Source organism: Mobula hypostoma, chromosome 5, assembly GCF_963921235.1.
Source record: "Mobula hypostoma chromosome 5, sMobHyp1.1, whole genome shotgun sequence".
Classification (NCBI taxonomy): Eukaryota; Metazoa; Chordata; class Chondrichthyes; order Myliobatiformes; family Myliobatidae; genus Mobula; species Mobula hypostoma.
This window is the reverse complement of record NC_086101.1, coordinates 106,726,613-106,749,924: the sequence shown is the minus strand read 5'-3', so window position 1 is coordinate 106,749,924 and position 23,312 is coordinate 106,726,613. Positions and strand designations below refer to the sequence as shown.

At 41.2% G+C, this 23,312-nt stretch overlaps 1 protein-coding gene across 4 annotated transcripts in view; it reads left to right on the top strand.

The window, feature by feature from the left end:
- srrt (serrate RNA effector molecule homolog (Arabidopsis)) overlaps window positions 1-23,040 on the top strand; it is a 76,172-nt gene extending 53,132 nt beyond the window's left edge. For 2 of the 4 annotated variants that reach the window (XM_063048704.1, XM_063048702.1), the window contains exons 18-21: window positions 1,454-1,619; window positions 10,029-10,118; window positions 17,459-17,549; window positions 22,710-23,040. In XM_063048704.1, coding sequence (XP_062904774.1) covers window positions 1,454-1,619; window positions 10,029-10,118; window positions 17,459-17,549; window positions 22,710-22,785 — 423 coding nt within the window. In that variant the 3' untranslated portion in view covers window positions 22,786-23,040. Of the gene's footprint in view, window positions 1-1,453; window positions 1,620-10,028; window positions 10,119-17,455; window positions 17,550-22,709 lie in introns of all 4 variants that reach the window. The other 2 variants (XM_063048703.1, XM_063048701.1) reach the window with 1 other exon arrangement.
- The last annotated feature ends 272 nt before the right edge of the window (window positions 23,041-23,312 follow it).

The window sequence follows — 23,312 nt, the reverse complement described above, 5'->3', positions numbered from 1 at the left end:
CAACTGAAGTTGGCTTTATCACGCAGAAGAAAAGGACAATTGCTTAGAAGAACAAAGTGAGAAGTATTCTGCAGTGTCAGAGAGGGAGAGCAGGCAATTTCCCTTGTGGGAAGGACAGATGAACCTTTTAATCATTCCATCTACATTAATTTTATCCTTTCAATTGTGTATTTCAAGATTTTATTAATATTTTGGACAATAATTTTATCAGAGATGATGGCCTGATACAGTCTCTCTCTACACTTGCCGGCTGCCTCCAGCACATCCTCAGCTGGGTTGGTCATTGACGCAAACAATGACAGATATAGCTAATCTAATCGAATCACTATCAGGGAAGGTGGGTTTCCATGCTCCATGTAAGGAATTCCATAGAGCAGGGATGTACCGCTGTCAAAGTCAAAATAAATTTATTACTTGTCTTTTTGTTATATTCCTGATGAAGGATCTCGACCTGAAACGTCGACTGTTTTCTCTTTTCCATAGATGCGCTTGGCCTGCTGAATTCATCCAACATTTTGTGTGTATTACTTTGATTTCCAGCATCTGCAGATTTTCTCTTGTTTGTGAAATTACAAATACTGACAACCAGTGTGCAAAAGAACAATTCAGAGTACATTTTTATTATCAAACGATTGGAGTGAGCAACAACATTCCTAACCAAATTAAGCTCATAGACCCAAGTTTTCAGAGCAGCAGAAGTAGGCCCAATGCCTGGGTCTCAAGTTCATCATATAGCTGGGCATATCGCCAAGAAGCTCGGAGACATAAAGTGCGTAGCAATAGGCAGATTCACAGCCTCTGCTCCCATGGAGAGAGGAGATCCGTCTCCAGTCCTGGCACCCTGTATTTACAATCTATCTGGGCTGGTGTTTAAATTATCCGAACATCAGCCAAAAATTCTGCAAATAATATGAAAATACTTAAATAATACCAAGACCATGAGTTGTAGAGTCCTTGAAAGTGAGTGTGTGTAGTCTTTTTTTTTGTTGTGTGCCATACTCTGCCAGAGCCTCGACGACCAATGTTTTTTAAGTTGTTGTCTTGGAGGAAAGATTCTGTGAGTGGTCCCCCACGTCCTTCTCACAGCGCAGTTTTTTTTTTATGAGGCCAAGTTGCAAGCTTGACACTGAACCTGGCATGGATGGAAAACGTGATTTCGAACTCGGGAACCTTTGCTCCGGGGTCCGGCGCTGATGTCACTGCATCACCAGCTGGCCAAGTGTAGTCTATAGGTTGTGGAATTAGTTCACTGTTGAAATGAGTACATTTATCCGCGCTGATGCTTGAGGATAACTTCCTGAGCCTGGTGGTGGGACCTAAGGCTTCTGTATCTCTTGCCCAGTTGGTGGCTGTCAGTTGCTAACTATTTATACAGTAGCTGCTCTGGAACCTCCAGGTACATGTGTTGTCTTTGATTTTGCATCTTGGTTCACCATCAGTATTTTGTGTGCAGGGCCCAGAGTTTGTGCGCAAGCACATCTTCAACAAGCACAGTGAAAAGATCGAAGAGGTTAAAAAGGAAGTTGCATTCTTTAATCACTTCCTGATGGATGCTAAGCGGCCCGCTCTGCCGGAGATGAAACCCAATCAGCCCCCTGCACCAGGAGCCCAGGCAATGGGTGAGTTCTTCATGAGACCCTTCCAAAGTTCTACGTTCAAAATAAAATTTATATATATGTCACCATGTACATGAGATTCTTTTTCTGTGGGCAAATTTAGCAAATCTATAGTAACTGTAAACAGGATCAATGAAAGAGCAAGAAGACAACAAACTGCTGAAGTGCAAATATAAATAAATAACACAAAATAACGAGAGAATGAAATAACAAGATAAAGAGTATTTAAAGTGAGACCATTGTGGGAAGGTCTCAATAGATGAGTGTAATTATCCTCTTGTTTAAGAGCCTGATGGTTGAGGGGTGGTAAGGTTCTTGAACCTGGTGGTGTGAGTCCTGAGGCTCTTGTACCTTCTACCTGATGGAAGAGTGTGGCTTGGGTGGTGAGGACCCTTTTTTTTGTAATATAATTTTTATTGAGTTTTCAAAAAGAATACATGAAAAGATAAAATCTACCCTCCCCCCTCCCCTTAACCCTCCCCCCCCCCATATATATAGTCCTAGCTAAAAAGAAAGAAAGAGAGAAAAAAGAAAAGAACCGCCTGGGTGTTGGAAGGTTTCCACGTGCTCCATGGGATTCAAAATAAATTTGGTATAATTATTCGTTACTTTCCCCAAGGGACCAAGGTCTTTATCGGAGCACTTAAATATGCCATCCTATCTTTTGTAAATAAGGGCACCAAATATTCAAAAATGTTACATATTTATCTCATAAATTATAAGTAATTTTTTCAAGTGGAATAGAACTAGCCATTTCATTATTCCAACGATCCATACTTAAATACGAATCAGATTTCCAAGTAACTGCTATAGTCTTCTTAGCTACTGCCAATGCAATTTTTATAAATTCTTTCTGATATTTATTCAATTTAAGTTTCGGTTTTATCCCTTCAATATCACCTAATAGAAATAATACAGGGTTATGTGGAAGTTGAGTTCCAGTAATTTGTTCCAATAAGACTCTTAAATTTATCCAAAAGGGTTGAATTTTAAAACAAGACCAAGTAGAATGTAAAAAAGTACCAATTTCTTGATTACACTGAAAACATTTATCAGATAGATTTGAATTTAATCTATTTATTTTTTGTGGTGTAGTATATAATTGGTGTAAAAAATTATATTGTACTAATCTAAGTCGAACATTATTGTATTTGTCATACTGTCAAGACAGAGTCTTGACCAATTTGTTTCATCAATATTAATATTCAAATCTGTTTCCCATTTTTTGCTTTGACTTATGGGTTCCTTGTTTAATTGTCTGTTCTTGAATCAAATTATACATACAAGAAATAAATTTTTTAATTTTCCCTTTTTGAATTAAAATTTCAATTTCATTAGGTTTTGGCAAAAACATTGTTTGACCCAGCTTACCTTTTAAGTAAGCCCTTAATTGAAAGTAACAAAAGAAAGTATTATTAGATATTTTATATTTATCCTTTAATTGTTCAAATGACATCAATATACCTCGTTCAAAACAATCTCCTATAAATTTAATCCCTTTTTGGTACCAATTATATAAAAGTTGATTGTCCATTGTAAAAGGAATAAGTCTGTTTTGAAACAAAGGTCTCCTTGCTAATAGAGATTTCTGTGTTTCATTATCAACATTTATCTTATTCCATAAATCAATCAAATGTGTTAATATAGGAGATTCTTTCTTTTCCCGTATCCATTTAGATTCCCATTTATATATAAAATCTTCAGGTCTATTTTCTCCTATCTTATGTAGTTCTATTTTAATCCATGCTGGTTTTTGATCATCGAAGAAAGGTGCAATAAATCTAAGTTGATTTGCTTTATAATAGTTTTTAAAATTTGGAAGTTGTAACCCTCCTAACCCAAATTTACATGTCAATTTTTCCAATGATATTCTTGACATTTTACCTTTCCAAAGAAATTTTCTCACACATTTATTTAACTCTTGAAAAAATTTCTGTGGCAATTGTATTGGTAATGTTTGAAACAAATACTGTAATCTAGGAAATATATTCATTTTTACAACATTGACTCTATCTACTAATGTTATTGGTAGTATCATCCATTTGTCAAAATCTTCCTGAATTTTTTTCAACAGTGGTAAATAATTAAATTTATATAAATTCTTTACATCATTATCAAGTCTTATACCTAAATACTTTATACCATTTACCGGCCATCTAAATTGGGTTACTAATCGACATTGACTATAGTCTCCTTTAGTAAGAGGTAAAATTTCACTTTTATCCCAATTTATTTTCTAACCTGATACCTTCCCATATTCATCCAATCTAGAAGATAATTTATGTAACAAATGTTGTGGGTTTGTTAAATAGATCAAAACATCATCGGCAAAAAGATTAATTTTATATTCCTCCTGATTAACTCTAAAACCCATAATATCTGGATCAATTCTGATTAGTTCTGCTAATGGCCCTATCGCCAGTACAAATAAAGCAGGTGATAATGGACAACCTTGTCTAGTTGACCTTTTTAACTGGAATGGTGTTGAAATTTGAGAATTTGTCACTACTTCAGCTTTTGGGTTAGAATTTAAAGTTTTAATCCAATTTATAAAAGATGTTCCTAACCCATATTTTTCTAATACTTTAAATAAAACATCCCATTCTAATCTATCAAATGCTTTTTCTGCATCCAAAGCTACTACTATACTCTTCTCATCCCTTTTTTGTGCCAAATGAATTATACTGAGTAGCCGGGTTACATTATCTGCCAATTGTCTATTTTTAATAAATCCTGTTTGATCCATATGTATTAATTTTGGTAAATATTTAGATAATCTATTCGATAAAGTTTTTGCTATTATTTTATAATCCGTATTCAATAAAGAAATAGGCCTGTATGATGTTGGTTTCATAGGGTCTCTGTCTTTTTTTGGCAATACTATTACAATCGCTGTTGAAAAAGATTCTGGAAGTTTATGTATTTTTTCTGCTTGACGTATTAGTTCCTTAAAAAGAGGAAATAATAAATCTTTAAATTTTTTATAAAATTCAGGTGGAAAACCATCTTCTTCTGGAGATTTATTACTTTGGAGTGATCCTAAAGCTTCTTCAACTTCTTTTAATGTAAAAGGCATATCTAATCCCCTCTGTTCTTCCAAATTCAATTTTGGAAGAGAAATTTGTGATAAAAACCTTTCTATCTCATTAACATCATTTTGGGATTCTGATTGATATAATTCAGAATAGAAATTTTTAAAAGTTTCATTTATTTCAAGAGGTTTATAAGATATTTTATTTGCCCTTGTTCTAATTGCATTTATTGTTTTGGAAGCTTGTTCTGTTTTCAACTGCCAGGCAAGAATTTTATGTGCTCTCTCACCTAACTCATAATACCTTTGTTTAGTTCTTATAATTGCTTTTTCCGTTCTATATGTCTGAAGCGTATTATATTGTAACTTCTTATTGACAAGTTGTCTTCGTTTTTCTTCTGACATATATCTTTGAGATTCTTTTTCTATTTTTGTAATCTCTTTTTCCAATTGATCTAGTTCTGCCATATATTCTTTCTTAATTTTAGACGTATAACTTATTATCTGGCCCCTAAGATATGCTTTCATTGCATCCCATAATATAAATTTATCATCCACTGAATGAAAATTTGTATCCAAAAAAAATTGAATCTGCTTTTTCATAAAATCACAGAAATCTTGACGTTTTAATAATGTTGAATTAAATCTCCATCTATAAGCCACTTTTTCCTTATCAGCCATTATTATCGTCATTAATAAAGGGGAATGATCTGATAATATTCTTGCTTTATATTCCATATTTTTCACTCTGTTGAATATGCATTGATAATAGAAACAAATCTATCCTTGAATAAGTTTTATGTCTATGGGAATAGAACGAATAGTCTCTTTCTTTAGGATTGATTCTTCTCCATATATCAATCAAATTTAAATCCTTCATCAATGATAAAGTTAAATTTACTACCTTCGATTTTATAACAGCCTTGGTTGATCTATCTAAGACTGGGCCTAAGCAAAAATTAAAGTCTCCTCCAATTAATATTTTTTCATGTGCATCTGCCAAATTCAGAAAAGCTTCTTGTATGAATTTTGCATCATTTTCATTTGGTGCATAAATATTCATAAAAGTCCATAATTCAGAAAAAAGTTGACAATGTATAATCACATATCTCCCTGCAGAATCAGTTATTACATTTTGTATTCTAATTGGTAACGTTTTATTGATCAAAATTGCTACTCCCCTCGCTTTTGAATTAAATGAAGCCGCAACAACACTACCCACCCAATCTCTCTTTAGTTTCTGATGTTCTGTTTCTGTTAGGTGCGTTTCCTGTAAAAAAGCTAAATCTATCTTCATTTTTTTAATATGTGTTAAGATTCTTTTTCTTTTCACTGGTCCATTAAGCCCATTAACATTAAAACTCAAAAAATTCAATAAATTAGTCATTATTCTTAACAAAGTTACTCCAATCTAAAACATTACTTATCTTCTCAACTCTCGTAGTTCCTTGGGGAATCTCTTTAAACTTCACCATGTTGCTATGTGTTTCCCTCCCAACCTTCCAGGCAAAAAGGAAAGAAAAGATAGAAAGAGTACAAAAAAAGAAAAAACAAAATACCCCCCCACTAATGTTGTGAATGAAAAGATACACAACACTACCCCCCCTCCATTTTACGGGTCGTGGCAAAAGCCACGCTTGCACACATGACTAGCGTAGCAATCGATCAGTGCTTTTTCCAGCTCCCCCGCAACAAAAAAATTATATATATATATAGGCAAAATTAATGTTACTATTCCCAACTAATATTCCTCCAGTTTTAACCTTTCTTACCCCCCTCGTATAATTAATGATATATTTATGCATTCATCCAGCTTCAAAAATCCAACAAGTCCATTCTTTAACCCAATCTTCATCTTCAATCTATCTCGCTCCCCTGGATTTGTTCTTGTATGTGGTAAATATTCAGAGAATCTCGCACAAACTGCTCTGCTTTCTGGTAGTCATCAAAAAATCTTTTTTCTCCACCAGGCAAAAAAATCTTCAAGGTTGCAGGATAACGCAGTATAAATTGATAACCATGATCCCATAGGGTTTTTTTCACTGGATTAAATTTCTTCCTTCTCTTCAAAAGTTCATAACTTATATCAGGGTAGAAAAAAACTTTGTTCCCTTTAATTATCAATGGCCCTTTTCTATCCTTGGCAGCTCGAGCAGCTGCCTGTAGAATCCTTTCCTTGTCTTGAAATCTTAAGAATTTTATTAAAATCGATTGTGGATATTGGTCATCTTTTGGTTTTGGTCTTAGAGCTCTATGTGCCCGCTCAATTTCAATTGGTCGAACCTCCTCTTCCATTTGCAAAACATCCAGGATCCATTTTTGAAAAAATTCTATTGGTTTTTCTCCCTCCGTACCTTCTTTAAGACCAACAATTTTAATATTATTATGTCTACTAAAATTTTCCAACATGTCCACTTTCTCCAAGAGTCGATTTCTTTCCGAATTCCAGACAAGCAGATCATTTTCTGTTTTTTCCACTCTATCATTCATATGCCCCATTGCTCTTTCCATCTTTTGAAGCTTCTTATCCATTTTGTCCTGTCTTTCCATAACTTTATTATAGCACATCTTCGTATCTCTAAGCTTTTCTCTTACTTTTCTTAGTTCAGCCGTTAATTGCAATATAGCCTCTCTTATGTCTCTATCATCTCCTTTACTTCCAGTCGCTTCCAATTCTTCCTCCTCTTCTTCATCTGTGTTCTCTGCAGAATCCAATTCTGACTCTGAGTCATTTTCAATTGCAGTGGCTGTCGGTTCTTGTAGTTTGCGTTGTGTCGATTTGCGCATGTGCTCTTCTTTGTGCATGCGCATTTCCGGTGCCTTCTTCGAAGAACCCGTTACCACCGCCATTGCTCCCTGTTCTACCGAAGGAGATCCAACCTGAGTCCAAGGCTCCATCGTTGCAGTAGGCCCTTTTTTCTTCCCCTCTCGCGGCTGCTTCGCAACAGCAGACTTCTTTTGTTGCGGTTTAGGAGGCATATCGTAAAGTAGTCTTACAAAGTTTATAAATAGTTTTCAGAAAATATTTATTAACTTTGTTTTGTTTAAACGGTACTTTACTGATTTGTTGTGGGAGAGCTGGATTTACACGTCTCAATCCCACGTCATCACGTGACGCCCCCTGGTGGTGAGGACCTTGATGATGGATGCTGCTTTTCCACAGCAGCGGGATGTGTTCAGTGGTTGGGAGGGCCTTTCCCATTAAGTACTGGGCTGAATCCACTACCTTTTGAAGGATTTTCTATTCAAAGTTATTGGTTGTCACACCTTCGAGCTTGTAGAGTTGGGGAACAGAGACTTCTTGCAGGAATCCAGAGCAATACACACAAAATAGTCGAGGAATTCAGCAAGAATCTATGAGGGGAATAAATAGTCAATGTTATGAGCCAAGATCCTACATCAGAACTGGAAAGGAAGGGGTCAGAAGCCAGAATAAGAGGGTGGAGAGAAGGAAAGCAGTTCCAGCTAACAAGTGGTAAGGTGAGACTCAGTGAGGGAGAAGGTGGGGGCGGGGGGGGGAATGAAATAAGAAGCTGGAAAGGGATGGGTGGTAGAGGCAAAGGGCTGATAGGAGAGGAGAGTGCACCATGGGAGAAGGAGACTTCAAAGTCAAAATTCAAAGTAAGTTTATTATCAAAGTATATATATGTCATCATATGCAACCCTGAGATTTGTTTTCTTGTGGGTGTACTCAGTAAATCCAGAAACCATAATATAGTCACTGAAAGACTGCACACAACAGGATGAACAAACAACTAATGAGCAAAAAACAACAACAAACTGCAAATACAAAAGGAAAAGGGAAATAATAATTAATAAGCAGTAATATCAAGAGCGTGAGTTGAGTTCTTGAAAGTGAGCCCACAAGATTGTGGGAACAGTTCTGTGATGGGGCATGCGAAGTTATCCCCTCTGGTTCAAGAGCTTAATGGTTGAGGGCAAATAACTGTTCCAGAACAAAGAGGTGTGAGTTCTGAGGCTCTTCCAGATGGCAGCAGTGAGAAGAGAACATGACTTTGGTGGTGGGGTTGCTGATGGTGGATGCTGCTTTCCTGTGACAGTGCTCCTTGTAGCTCGTTGTGGGGAGAGTCATAACCACCACGTTTTGGTGGATTTTCCGTTCAAGGGCATTGGTGTTTCCATACCAGGCTGTGATGCAACCAGTCAATATACTCTCCGCCACACATCTGTAGGTTGTCAGAGTTTTTAGATCTCATACCGAATCTTTGCAAACTTCAAGGAATTAGAGGCGCTGCCATTCTTTCTTCGTAACTGCTGGGTCCAGGACAGGTCCTCTGAAACGATAACACCAAGGAACTTAAAGTTGCTGACCCTCTCCGCCTCTGATACCCCCAGTGGACTGGCTCATGGACCTCTGGTTTCCTCCTCCTAAAGTCAATAAACAGTTCCTCGGTCTTGCTAATATTGAGTGACATGTTGTTATGATTGTAGCGGCGTGGTAGTGTAGTGATGAGCACAATGCTTTACAGTACTGGATGCCCGGGTTCAGTTCCTCTTGTTGTCTCCCTGTGACCGCTTGGGTTTCCTCCAGGTGTTTTGATTTCCTCCCACAGTCCACAGATGTACTGGTTGGTAGTTCATTTGTAAGTTGTCCCATTATTAGGCTAGAGTTAACTGGGGGGATTGCTGGGTGGCGCAGCTCAAAGGGAAAAGGGCTTATTCGCCCTATATCTCAGTAAAATAGTAAATAAATTCATGACTTCCTCATTAATCATAGTAAAGAAGAGAGGGCATGTTCTGTATGGTGAAGTGCCTTCATGATGACTGCTGCTATCATGAAGGACTCAATTTGCTAGAGTCTTTGTGACGTACCAAATATCCTCAAACTCCTAATGAAATATAGTCAGGGACATGCCTTTTTCATAATTGCATCAGTATGTTGGGCTCAGGAGAGAACCTTAGACGTTGACACCCAAGTTGTAGAAATAGCTGCAGTAATGTGACAGATTGTAACAGGAGAGAAGGTGCAGAACAGGACATTAAATTCGTTGAGCAATGGGACTGTTCTGGGGAGGGTGGGAACTGTACAAAGCGACCTATTTTTGGATCATTATACTGATAGGGAGGGGTTAAGGTAAAGTGGCAGTGAGTTGGGGAGTAGAGTACAAATTTTTAGTGAGTGAGGAGATGTGTTGGAGGCAGGGTAGCTCTTCCTTAGAGCACAGAGCAAATGGCAGCCTCTGAGTATAGATTCCCATCAAATAGTACAGGTGAGTCACAGACTAGAGATTCCTTTCTCTGTTTTATATTCAATGCTTCTCTGGTATCTTTCGGTTCCTGTTCAGGCGTGTGCTTTGAAATTCTGGTATGAAAACTGTACAGCAAATGTAGTTACGAAGCCAGGTGCGTTTGTCTTGCAGGTTTAACTCCAGCCATGGGTTACCCTCATCCTTCTCCTCAAGGCCTGCTGGGATTTGGTCAGCCGCGTCCCCCTGTCATGGGATATGGAGGTAGGATAACTACAGGCAACTTGCTTGCCCTCAATAAATACACAGCATTTCTGGCAGTTTTCTATTAACCCTTTCAGGTTCCCAGCCAATGAGGCTTTTTGGTTTTCTTTCAAGCATGTGTGAGAGAGACACACTGTACCTTGGAGCATAGGTTGGGTGATGCAGTAGAGAAGAGAGTGGTGGCACTGTGGACTGGTAGTACTGGGGCAGCGCGGTAGCGTAGCAGTAAGCTCTATAGCACCAGCTATCGGTGGAACATTGGGGTTCAATCCCACCGTTGTCTACGGAGTTTGTGTTTTCCCAATTATCAATCGTGGGTTTCCTCCCACATTTGTGGGCTTCCCCTGGCATATCCTCAGATCCTGTTGGTTGTTGACACAAACCACACATTTCATTCTGTGTCTTGATGTACATGTGACAAATAAAGCTAATCTTAATCATAGTCTTAGCCCTCCCTCAGTAAAGATACAGCATCTCTGGCAGCTTTCTGTTACCCTTTGTGATTCCCAGGAAATAAGGCATTTCAGCTTTCCTTCATGCACTTGGGGAAGACACAACATGTGCCCTTGCAATTAAATGTTGTAGGAAGCATGTTTGGTTGTGAAGTGTTGGCAAACATGTTTTGAAATGTTTTCCATTTCTGAAAGTTTTCAAGTGACTGAAAATAGCCCACGTTCTCGCTTGCCTTATCAGAGTGTATTCTCTTCAAATGTTCAAGGAGCCTAGATGGTTTCATTTCCTCATTTGAAAAAAAAAATCACACAATGGTCATATTAGCTACTGTTGGTTGTTTGTTGCTGGTATACATCCATACTTCGCTTTTTTGCTTGTCCTGCTTTTGCCATTGTCATATGGATTTAACAACCACAGTGAATCACCTATTATTTAAGCCCAACCTCAAGTGCTGCGGTCAATAAAGGGGGAAGTTATGACATCATAATAGCTCAGGCAAAACCTGACTCTTTGCCTGAAGGTACATAAGGAGGGGCAGCGATACCTCGGTTGAGAGCTGTGGGCTAGAGAAATGCGGGCAAGACCATTTGAAAGGGCAGAGTCTGAACTTTACCCCGTTGAACAGCATACCCTAATTCTCAGGAATTGTGTTACTGCATGATTAGGGGATGGGAATTGTACTAGCTAACATTGTACTGCAGTAATGGATGTTCATAATTTGTGGGCGAGCCCAGAAATTACACCATTTTTTCCAGTCCAGATTCTTATGATTTGCCAAATACAGAAGTGTCACATTCCTTTCCAACAGCTATAATGTGATTCAAGCAAAGCCTTGAGAGCAGTTATAATGGGTGACTTCAATCTACATGTAGATTGGGTGAACCAAATTGGTAAGGGTGCTGAGGAAGAAGATTTCATGGAATGTATGCGGGATGGTTTTTTGAACCAACATGTCGAGGAGCCAACTATAGAGAGCAGGCTATTCTAGACTGGGTATTGAGCAATGAGGAAGGATTAATTAGCAATCTTGTCGTGAGAGGCCCCTTGGGTAAGAGTGACCATAATATGGTGGAATTCTTCATTAAGATGGAGAGTGACATAGTTAATTCAGAAACAAAGGTTCTGAACTTAAAGAAGTGTAACTTTGAAGGTATGAGACGTGAATTAGCTAAGATAGACTGGCAAATGACACTTAAAGGGTTGACGGTGGATATGCAATGGCAAGATTTAAAGATTGCATGGATGAACTACAACAATTGTTCATCCCAGTTTGGCAAAAGAATAAATCAAGGAAGGTAGTGCACCCGTGGCTGACAGGGGAAATTAGGGATAGTATCAATTCCAAAGAAGAAGCATACAAATTAGCCAGAGAAAGTGGCTCACCTGAGGACTGGGAGAAATTCAGAGTTCAGCAGAGGAGGACAAAGGGCTTAATTAGGAAGGGGAAAAAAAGTTTATGAGAGAAAACTGGCAGGGAACATAAAAACTGACTGTAAAAGCTTTTATAGATATGTGAAAAGAAAAAGATTGGTTAAGACAAATGTAGGTCCCCTACAGACAGAAACAGGTGAATTGATTATGGGGAGCAAGGACATGGCAGACCAATTGAATAATTACTTTGGTTCTGTCTTCACTAAGGAGGACATAAATAATCTTCCGGAAATAGTAGGGGACAGAGGGTCCAGTGAGATGGAGAAACTGAGGGAAATACATGTTAGTAGGGAAGTGGTGTTAGGTAAATTGAAGGGATTAAAGGCAGATAAATCCCCAGGGCCAGATGGTCTGCATCCCAGAGTGCTTAAGGAAGTAGCCCAAGAAATAGTGGATGCATTAGTGATAATTTTTCAAAACTCTTTAGATTCTGGACTAGTTCCTGAGGATTGGAAGGTGGCTAATGTAACCCCACTTTTTAAAAAAAGGGAGGGAGAGAGAAACCAGGGAATTATAGACCGGTTAGCCTAACATCGGTGGTGGGGAAACTGCTGGAGTCAGTTATCAAAGATGTGATAACAGCACATTTGGAAAGCAGTGATATCATCAGACAAAGTCAGCATGGATTTGTGAAAGGAAAATCATGTCTGACGAATCTCATAGAATTTTTTGAGGATGTAACTAGTAGAGTGGATAGGGGAGAACCAGTGGATGTGGTATATTTGGATTTTCAAAAGGCTTTTGACAAGGTCCCACACAGGAGATTAAGAGTGCAAACTTAAAGCACACGGTATTGGGGGTAAGGTATTGATGTGGATAGAGAATTGGTTGGCAGACAGGAAGCAAAGAGTGGGAATAAACGAGACCTTTTCAGAATAGCAGGCAGTGACTAGTGGGGTACTGCAAGGCTCAGTGCTGGGACCCCAGTTGTTTACAATATATATTAATGACTTGGATGAGGGAATTAAATGCAGCATCTCCAAGTTTGCAGATGACACGAAGCTGGGTGGCAGTGTTAGCTGTGAGGAGGATGCTAAGAGGATGCAGGGTGACTTGGATAGGTTAGGTGAGTGGGCAAATTCATGGCAGATGCAACTTAATGTGGATAAATGTGAAGTTATTTCACATTTTGCCACTTTGGTGGCAAAAACAGGAAAACAGATTATTATCTGAATGGTGGCCGATTAGGAAAAGGGGAGGTGCAACGAGACCTGGGTGTCATTATACACCAGTCATTGAAAGTGGGCATGCAGGTACAGCAGGCAGTGAAAAAGGCGAATGGTATGCTGACATTTATAGCAAGAGGATTCAAGTACAGGAGCAGGGAGGTACTACTGCAGTTGTACAAGGCCTTGGTGAGACCACACCTGGAGGATTGTGTGCAGTTTTGGTCCCCGAATCTGAGGAAAGACATCCTTGCCATAGAGGGAGTATAAAGAAGGTTCACCGGATTGATTCCTGGGATGGCAGGACTTTCATATGACGAAAGACTGGATGAACTAGGCTTATACTCGTTGGAATTTAGAAGATTGAGGGGGGGATCTGATTGAAACGTATAAAATCCTAAAGGGATTGGACAGGCTAGATGCAGGAAGATTGTTCCCGATGTTGGGGAAGTCCAGAACTAGGGGTCACAGTTTGAGGATAAAGGGGAAGTCTTTTAGGACCGAGATTAGGAAAAACTTCTTCACACAGAGAGTGGTCAATCTGTGGAATTCTCTGCCACAGGAAACAGTTGAGGCCAGTTCATTGGCTATATTTAAGAGGGAGTTAGATATGGCCCTTGTGGCTAAAGGGATCAGGGGGTATGGGGGAAGGCTGGTGCAGGGTTCTGAGTTGGATGATCAGCCATGATCATACTGAATGGCGGTGCAGGCTTGAAGGGCCGAATGGCCTACTCCTGCACCTATTTTCTATGTAACAATGGATTAGTGAGAGATGAGGTGATTATGTGATCATTGTAATCAATTGCTTATAATAAGTAATTCATTTTTAAAATTAAGCCTGTAATCTCTCCCCATTGTTCCTCCCCTTGCAAGTGAGCGTGCCCCAACCCCACCCCCGTGCCCACCTCCTTTATCTCTATAGCCCCTTAGAAACTCCTATTGCCGCCTTTGGGAACCACTGGTCTAAATAAAGTGTGATTGAGAAATGAGTGAGAGTTTTCAGGGCCCATTTAATTGGTCTTTGGGAACCACTGGTCTAAATAAAGTGTGATTGAGAAATGAGTGAGAGTTTTCAGGGCCCATTTAATTGGTGACGATGATGTGAATGTTTTGCGTGGTGTGACAAGCTGCTAGCAGGTCCAGGTGTGGAGCACCAGCACTGCTGGCTTCAGACCACATCCTCTCAGATGTGGCTGTCAGGCATAAACACGAGATTCTGCAGATGCTGGAAATCCAGGCATCACACACAAAATGCTGGAGGAACTCAGCAGGCCAGGCAGCATCTGTGGAGAGAAATAAACAGTTGTCATTTCAGGCTGAGGCCTTTCATCAGGACCAGAAAGGAAGGGGTTTTAAGCCAGAAGTGGGGAGAGTGGAAGGAGTGCAAGCTAGAACTTGATAGGTGAGACCACATAGCGGGGGAGATGGTTGGGTGGAGGGGTGGGATGAAGTCAGAAGCTGGGAGGTGATGGGTGCGAGAGGTAAAGGACTGAAGAAGAAGGAATATTACAGAAGATGAGAGTGGACCATGGGAGAGAGGGAAGGAGGAGGGACAGCAGGGGGAGGTGATGGGCAAGTGAGGAGAAAAGAGGAGGTAAAAGGGGAGCCAGATTGGAGAACGGGAGGAGGGAGGGGAGGGGTAATATTACAGGCAAAGAGGCCAAACAACAGTGGAGACCACGAGGAGGGCAGTGAAAGAGGGTTACAGGGGAGCAGAGTGACATTAGTTTTCTCATCACTATTGTTGCATTTGCCTTGAGTACCGTTTCAGAAAGTGTCTGCAATCTTGTCTGCTCTGCACACTTGATGTTAGCTGTTCATGTGTGTGTGTGTTAAGATTGTTAGATTATTTCACAGAGTGGCAGGATGTCTAAGAGAATCAGATCATTTTGTAATTGTTTGTTAGGCTTTTTGCACACTCTTTCTAACGTATTTCATAAATAAGTAGTGGTTTCTGCTGTCTTAGCACAGAAACAAGCCCTTCTGCCCATCTAGTCCATACCAAAATGTTAGTCTGCTTAGTCCCATTGATGCACACCTGGACTCCATACTTCTCCTATCCATGTAACTATCCAGACTTCTCTTAACTGTTCCAGTGGAACTCACATCCACCAATCCTGCTGGCAGGTTGTTCCATACTCTCACCACCCAGTGAGCGAAGTAGTTCCGGGTTAGCGTAACACTATTACAACACCAGCTGTCTGTAAGGAGTTTGCAAGTTCTCCCCATGGCTGCGTAGGTTTCCTCCCACATTCCAAAGATGTACGGGTTCTGGTTAGTGAGTTGTGGGCATGCTATGTTGGTGTTAGAAGCATGGTGACACTTGCTGGCTGCCCAGTGCAATTCTTACTGATTTTGATTTGATGCAAGCGATGGAGTAGCAGTTAGCGCGACACTATTACAGCTCGAGGCGTTGGAGTTTAGAGTTCAATCCCAGCATCTTCTGTAAGGAGTCTGTACGATCTCCCCTGGAATATATGGGTTTTCCCCACGTGCTCCAGATTCTTCCCACATTCCAAAGATTTACCAGGTAGGTTAATTAGTCATTGTAAATTGTTTTGTGATTAGATTAGGGTTAAATTGGGGTTGTCAGTGGTTGCTGGGGCAATGCGACTCAAAGGGCCTTCTCCGAGCTGTGTCACTAAGTAAATAAATAAACTATGCATTTCACTCTGTTTTAGTGTACATGTGACATATAAAGCTAATCTAATTAAGTTCTTAAATATTACACCTATGACCTTTAGCTCCAGTCTCACCCAATCTCAGTGGAAAAAGCCTGCTTGCACTTACCCTATCTATACTCACTGGTGATGGGAGTTTTACTTCGTAGCTAACCTGTGCTATTCCTGTCCTGGCTGCGTTGGAACATCTAGAAACAGCTATCTGTTTATAATGAGTCTACTATAAAGTTAATAACTTTTTTTTGGGGGTAGTGGAAAGCACAAAACGCTGGAGAATTCAAATTGGGTACCATGAACGGAGGGAGAAACCAAGTTAAGGTAGAAGGTGTGTTAGATGTGGCTGTACTCGATGGGATTCAGAAGGATGGTGGGGGCGGGGGAAGAGAATTTCATTGAAACTTTGATCCTGAAAGACCTGGATAGAGTGGATATGGAGAAGATGTTTCCTTTTGTAGGAGATACTAAAATCTAAGGGCACGGTATCACAATACAAGGAATGAGGAGTTTAATCTGGACAAGTGTGAGCTATCACACATTGAGGTCAAATGAAAAAAAAAGATATACCATTAATGGTAGCCCCCTTTTATAGTAGAGAGATCTTTACATTCAACTCCATAGTTCACTGCAAGTGGCTACACAAGTGGATAAAGTGGTAAAGAATGCATATAGCATGCTCGCCTTCATTTGAGGAGGTGTTGACTATGAGAGTAAGAAAGTCATGTTGCAGCTGTATAAAACTTTAGTCACACTGCGCTTTGATTGTTGGGGGCATAAGAGATTCACCAGGATGCTGTCTGGATTAGTGGGTATGAGCTATAAGGAAAAGCTGGACAAACTTGGATTATCCTCCGTAGAGTCAGGAGCTAAGGGAGACACGATGGAGGTTTCTAAAATTATGGGAGACATAGAAAGGGCAGACATTCAGAATCTTTTCTCCAGGGTAGATATGTCAAACATAGGAATGTTAAGGTTTGAGGAGCAGGCATATTTTTTTTTTTTAACAGAGTGTGGTAGGTGCCTAAAATGGGTGACCAGCAAGGAAGCAGTTTGATGGAGCTTAGGAGGCTTTTAGATAGGTACACGAATATGAATGGAATGGAGGGATATGGATGATACACAGGACGACATTTAGTATAAATTGGCCAGCACAATGTCATGAGCCGAATGGCGTGTTTGCTGCTATCCTATTCTATGTTCTTTGGATGTAAAACAGAGATGAGGAATTTCTTCAGCCAGAGGGTACTGAATCTGTTGAGTTCCTTGCCATTAGATGGCTGTGGAGGCTTTGTCATTGGGTGTATTTAAGGCAGAGGTGGATAGGTATTGATGAATAAGGGTGTCCAGTGTTACAGGGAAAAGGCAGGAGAATGGGGTTGAGAGAGTTAAAAAATCCGCCTTGATTGACTGGAGGAGCAGATTTGAATGGCTTCACTCTGCTCTGGTAGCTTGTCACATCAGATTACTGATCATTGGAACACCTAATTTCCAAGAACTCCTGTCCACTCTCCCTGTGTAGGTGTTAATGGAGTGTGCACAGGACTGCTGAGCCCACCTCATAATGTCAATTAACAAACATAACCTAATTACATTTGTGCTTTGCCTTCAGCAGGACCTGCCTACCCCCCTCCTCAGTATGCCGGGCGGGGATCTTATGATGCATATCGAGGACAAGGAGGATATCCCGGAAAGCCAAGAAACAGGTCAGTACAGGAGCCTGTTCATGGAGAATTGCTGTGAGTTTGAGTTCTAACAGAATGTGTTTATGTTTGTTGCTAGTCTGTAACGGAGTCACAGAGTACCTCACCACAGGAACGGGCTCTTCAGCCTATCCAGTCTATGTCAAACCGTTACTCTACATAGTTCTTTTTAAAATTAAATTTGTGGTCATAGCTAGAAAAGAATGGTGATCGAAAAGTTGTATACTGCACCGGGTTCTGATGTGATGACATCAATCTAAAACGTTAACACGGGCACTTTCTCCACAGTAGCCAACTGAATTGCTGAGTGTCTGAAGTCATAGAGCACTACAGTGCAGAAATAGGCGCTTCGGCCCATCTAGTCTGTGCTGAGCCATGAATCTGCCTAGTCCCACTGACCTGCACTGGACCACAGCCCCCCATACCCCCCATCCATGCACCTGTTCAAACTTCTCGTAAATGTTCAAATCAAATCTGTGTCCACCACTTATACATGGCAGCTCATTCCTCACTCTCACCACCCTCTCTGAGTGAATATTTCACCTTTCATCCATAACCGAAAGGAATTTTGTCACCACCAGAGCCATTGGAAAATCACTTCTGCATCTTCTCCACTGCCCTCACGTCTTGCCAGAAAGGTTGTGCCCAGATCTGGACACTGTTCTCCAGCTGTGGGCCAACTGTTTTCCGTGTCTACTTATGACGGAGGCGAGGAATTTCTTTTCAATTCTTTAGAATTCTCTGCCAGAGGACAAAACTTACTGAGTATATTCATGTATAAAATGAGTGTAGATTTGAATTACAAGATTTCAAAGTGATTTGGAAAGTGGATTTGAAGCCGTGATTGGGTCGGTCGTGATGTTATTGTATGGTGGGGCAGGCATGAGGTGCATGTGGGAGAAATTAAATTGAAAAAGGTGTAATTCACTCTGAATGTGAGTTGTGTATAAACAAGTCCATACAACAACAGCGTTGTGCAAATAACTCTATAACACCCTGGTCAGACAATACTTAGAATATTGTCTAAATAACTATAAAACCCTGGTTAGGATGTTGTGTTCAGTTCTGGTCACCTTTTTATAGGAAGGGCATGGAAGCTTTAGAGAGGGAGCAGAGAAGATTTACCAGAGTGCTGCCTGGAGTAGAGAGGCTGTCATATGAGGATAGGTTGAGTGAGTTACGCCTTTTCTCTTTGGAGCAAAGGCAAGATGCGAGAGCAGTGGAGAGGATGCAGGTGTAATTTCACAATGACTCTGGAGATGTCAAAGTTCATCTCTGTAGACAGAGTGGAAGATAACTGGGGTATTCACTTTGGAACAGGCTGCAAGAACTGATATGTTATAGGAGAGCTGGATGAAAGAAAAATGGAGGAAAGGATTGGATTGATCTTGGAGTAGGTGAAAGGGTTAGCACAACATTGTGGGATGAAGGACCTGTACTGGGTTGTACTGTTCTACGTACTAACCCACAAAACCTCAGCGATAATGCTTGTGAGGATAGGAGTGAAAGAGGATGATAGGGGATTTGATAGAGGTGTACAAGAGGCATAGATTAAGTGGACATCTAGTGCCTTTTTGCTAGGGCAGAAATGGCCAATACAAGGGGACAGCCATTTAAGGTGACTGGAGGAAAATATAGGAGGGTTGTCAAGAAATAGTGGATGCATTAGTGATAATTTTTCAAAACTCGTTAGATTCTGGACTAGTTCCTGAGGATTGGAGGGTGGCTAATGTAACCCCACTTTTTAAAAAAGGAGGGAGAGAGAAACCGGGGAATTATAGGCCGGTTAGCCTAACGTCGGTGGTGGGGAAACTGCTGGAGTCAGTTATCAAGGATGTGATAACAGCACATTTGGAAAGCGGTGAAATGATCGGACAAAGTCAGCATGGATTTGTGAAAGGAAAATCATGTCTGACGAATCTCATAGAATTTTTTGAGGATGTAACTAGTAGAGTGGATAGGGGAGAACCAGTGGATGTGGTATATTTGGATTTTCAAAAGGCTTTTGACAAGGTCCCACACAGGAGATTAGTGTGCAAACTTAAAGCACACGGTATTGGGGGTAAGGTATTGGTGTGGGTGGAGAATTGGTTAGCAGACAGGAAGCAAAGAGTGGGAATAAACGGGACCTTTTCAGAATGGCAGGAGGTGACTAGTGGGGTACCGCAAGGCTCAGTGCTGGGACCCCAGTTGTTTACAATATATATTAATGACTTGGATGAGGGAATTAAATGCAGCATCTCCAAGTTTGCGGATGACACGAAGCTGGGTGGCAGTGTTAGCAGTGAGGAGGATGCTAAGAGGATGCAGGGTGACTTGGATAGGTTGGGTGAGTGGGCAAACTCATGGCAGATGCAATTTAATGTGGATAAATGTGAAGTTATCCACTTTGGTGGCAAAAATAGGAAAACAGATTATTATCTGAATGGTGGCCGATTAGGAAAAGGGGAGGTGCAACAAGACCTGGGTGTCATTATACACCAGTCATTGAAAGTGGGCATGCAGGTACAGCAGGCGGTGAAAAAGGCGAACGGTATGCTGGCATTTATAGCGAGAGGATTCGAGTACAGGAGCAGGGAGGTACTACTGCAGTTGTACAAGGCCTTGGTGAGACCACACCTGGAGTATTGTGTGCAGTTTTGGTCCCCTAATCTGAGGAAAGACATCTTTGCCATAGAGGGAGTACAAAGAAGGTTCACCAGATTGATTCCTGGGATGGCAGGTCTTTCATATGAAGAAAGACTGGATGAACTGGGCTTGTACTCGTTGGAATTTAGAAGATTGAGGGGGGATCTGATTGAAACGTATAAGATCCTAAAGGGATTGGACAGGCTAGATGCGGGAAGATTGTTCCCGATGTTGGGGAGGTCTAGAACGAGGGGTCACAGTTTGAGGATAGAGAGGAAGCCTTTTAGGACCGAGGTTAGGAAAAACTTCTTCACACAGAGAGTGGTGAATCTGTGGAATTCTCTGCCACAGCAAACTGTTGAGGCCAGTTCATTAGCTATGTTTAAAAGGAAGTTAGATATGGCCCTTGTGGCTACAGGGGTCAGGGGGTATGGAGGGAAGGCTGGGTTCTGAGTTGGATGATCAGCCATGATCATAATAAATGGCGGTGCAGGCTCGAAGGGCCGAATGGCCTACTCCTGCACCTATTTTCTATGTTTCTATGTTTCTATAGTGGAGTGATTAGGGTCATTGATCGGCATAGAAACAAAGAAAACCTACAGCACAACACAGGCCCTTCAGCCCACAATGCTGTGCCGAACATGTCCTTACCTTGGGTTACCCATAGCCCTCTATTTTTCATGTGGATCAAAGAAAAATGGGGGCTGTGTAGGAGGGAGGACTTGGATTGGTCTTAAACAGTCAGCAGAACATTGTGAACCGAAGGACCTGTACTGTGCTGTAATATTGTATATTCGAAGGCGAAGGTTCAGAATGTATGGTATCAGACCCTGGGCAGAGGGCAGAGGACAGATGTTTGTGTAGCTTATCAGATTCAGTCCCACTCTTCCATTAGATCCCTTCTTTGGGAGAATGGTTTCCGTTCCGAAGGTGGGATACGGGCTGCTTACGGCCACTCCAATGGTAAATCACTCCATCCTGCATGGAGTAATGGGGCATGGCTATTGAAAGTTTAGTCGTGACTCCTGGAGACATACTAGTCAGTGATGTTTTCTTCGCCTTCCACGACTGATAAAATTGTGGGTGTTTGAATTTGTTTCAAAAGGTGTGGACATTTTGGGAATGGACAGGAAAGGCATGAAAATCTCTGCTAGCTTCTATCGAGTGGACAGCCAGGCACTTTTTCTCAGGATGGAAATGGCTAATACGAGAGGGGGCATAATTTTAAGGTGGTTGGAGGAAAGTATAAAGGGGATGTCAGGTGGGTTTTATTACATAGTGGGGAGGGGGTGCCTGGAAAGCTCTACATTAGGGACATTGAAGAAACTCTGATATGGGCACATAGATGGTAGAAAAATGGAGGGCTTTGTGGGACAGAAGGATTAGATTGATGTCAGAGTAGGTCAAAAGGTCAACATAACATCGTGGGATGAAGGACCTGTTATCTCGTTCTAAAAATAGGAAGGAGGTTGGGGTGCAGATCTTCTACCCCCACATCCAGGTCATTAATAAAAATCACGAAAAGTAGAGGTCCCAGAACCGATCCTTGTGGGACAACCCTCCAATCCTAATGTACTCCCTCCACCACGACCCTCTGCTTTCTGCAGGCAAGCCAATTCTGAATCCACCTGGCCAAACTTCCCTGGATCCCATGACTTCTGACTTTCTGAATAAACCTACCGTGTGGAACCTTGTCAAATGCCTTACTAAAATCCATGTAGATCACATCCACTGCACTACCCTCACCTACATGCCTGGTCACCTCCTCAAAGAACTCTGTCAGGCTTGTTAGACACGATCTGCCCTTCACAAAGCCACTGAGGTTGCCTAATACTAGATCTAGGGAGTTGTGAGATAAAGTTGAAGGGGAACCTGAGGTGGAACTTACTGCCTTAGAGGATTGTGTGAGTGGAGAACGAGCTGCCAACGGAAGTGGTGATTGTGGGTTCGATTGTAACATTTAAGAGAAGTTTGGATATGTACGTGGATGGAAGGCTGTGGTCCAGGTGCAGGTCAATGGCACCAGGCAGAGTAACTGCTTGGCATGAAGAGATTGTTTCTGTGCTGTAGTGCTCTATGACTCCAGATACTCAGCAACTCAGGTGGCCGCTGTGGAGGAAGTACCTGTGTTAATGTTTTAGATTGATGTAGTTTCATTAGAACCTGTGCAGTCTGCAGCTTTTCAATCAAGCTAGCTATGACCACAAACTTCATTTTAAAGAGGAAGTTTGCTGCTGGAAGCTGTAGAAAATTGCAGCATTGTGTTGTGAAATGTACCATGAGTTGGCAGGAAGGAAGAGTGATTGTTATCTTCCATCAACAGAAGCTCATAAAGTGAGCTTGAAGTACGAATGCTCTGTGCAGCCAATGTACTGTGCACACAACATAGTAGTTTCCGTAAAGACACTGAGCAGGAATCAGGTCTCATTGACCCCCCCCAACTCCCAAGATGACTGCCACTGACTACAACCATGGCTGACCTAGTCTTGGCTTTTCTGCACCACTCACTAACAGTACCTCTTGATTTTGTTGCAGGATTTTGCGGGGGGATCCCAGAAACATTGTGGAGTACAGAGACCTGGATGCCCCAGAGGATGTGGACTTCTTCTGAGCTGCCCCAATATGTCCAGCGCAGTGTTCATTATCGTTGCCCTTGGGGGCAGAGGGACTTGGTGTAGCAATTGGAACATTTTGTTGAGGCAGGCACAATGTGTTATAAAGTAGTTTCGTTTTCTCTGAAAACATGCCAGACATGCGTTCTCGTTCTGGCTCATGTCTTCTTTCTTTTACACACACAGCACTGTACATGAGCGTGCATACATGTAATGTGTCATTTGGAAATGTTTGAAATAAAAAGAATCGTGAAATTTGATGAGAAATCTAATGCTTCAGTGCAGGGTGGAGTGGACAGCGACATAATAAAAGTGTGCAGATACTGAAAATCCAGAGCAACACACACACACACACACACACACACAATACAGGAGGAACTTGGCAGGCCAGGTGGCACCTGTGGAGGAATAAACACTCAGCATTTCAAGCTGAGACCCTTTATCAGAATCCCAACTGCCTTCCAGATTCAAGATTGTTTTCAGGCATCATTTATCGTCGTTATGTGCCATGTCATATGATATGGGT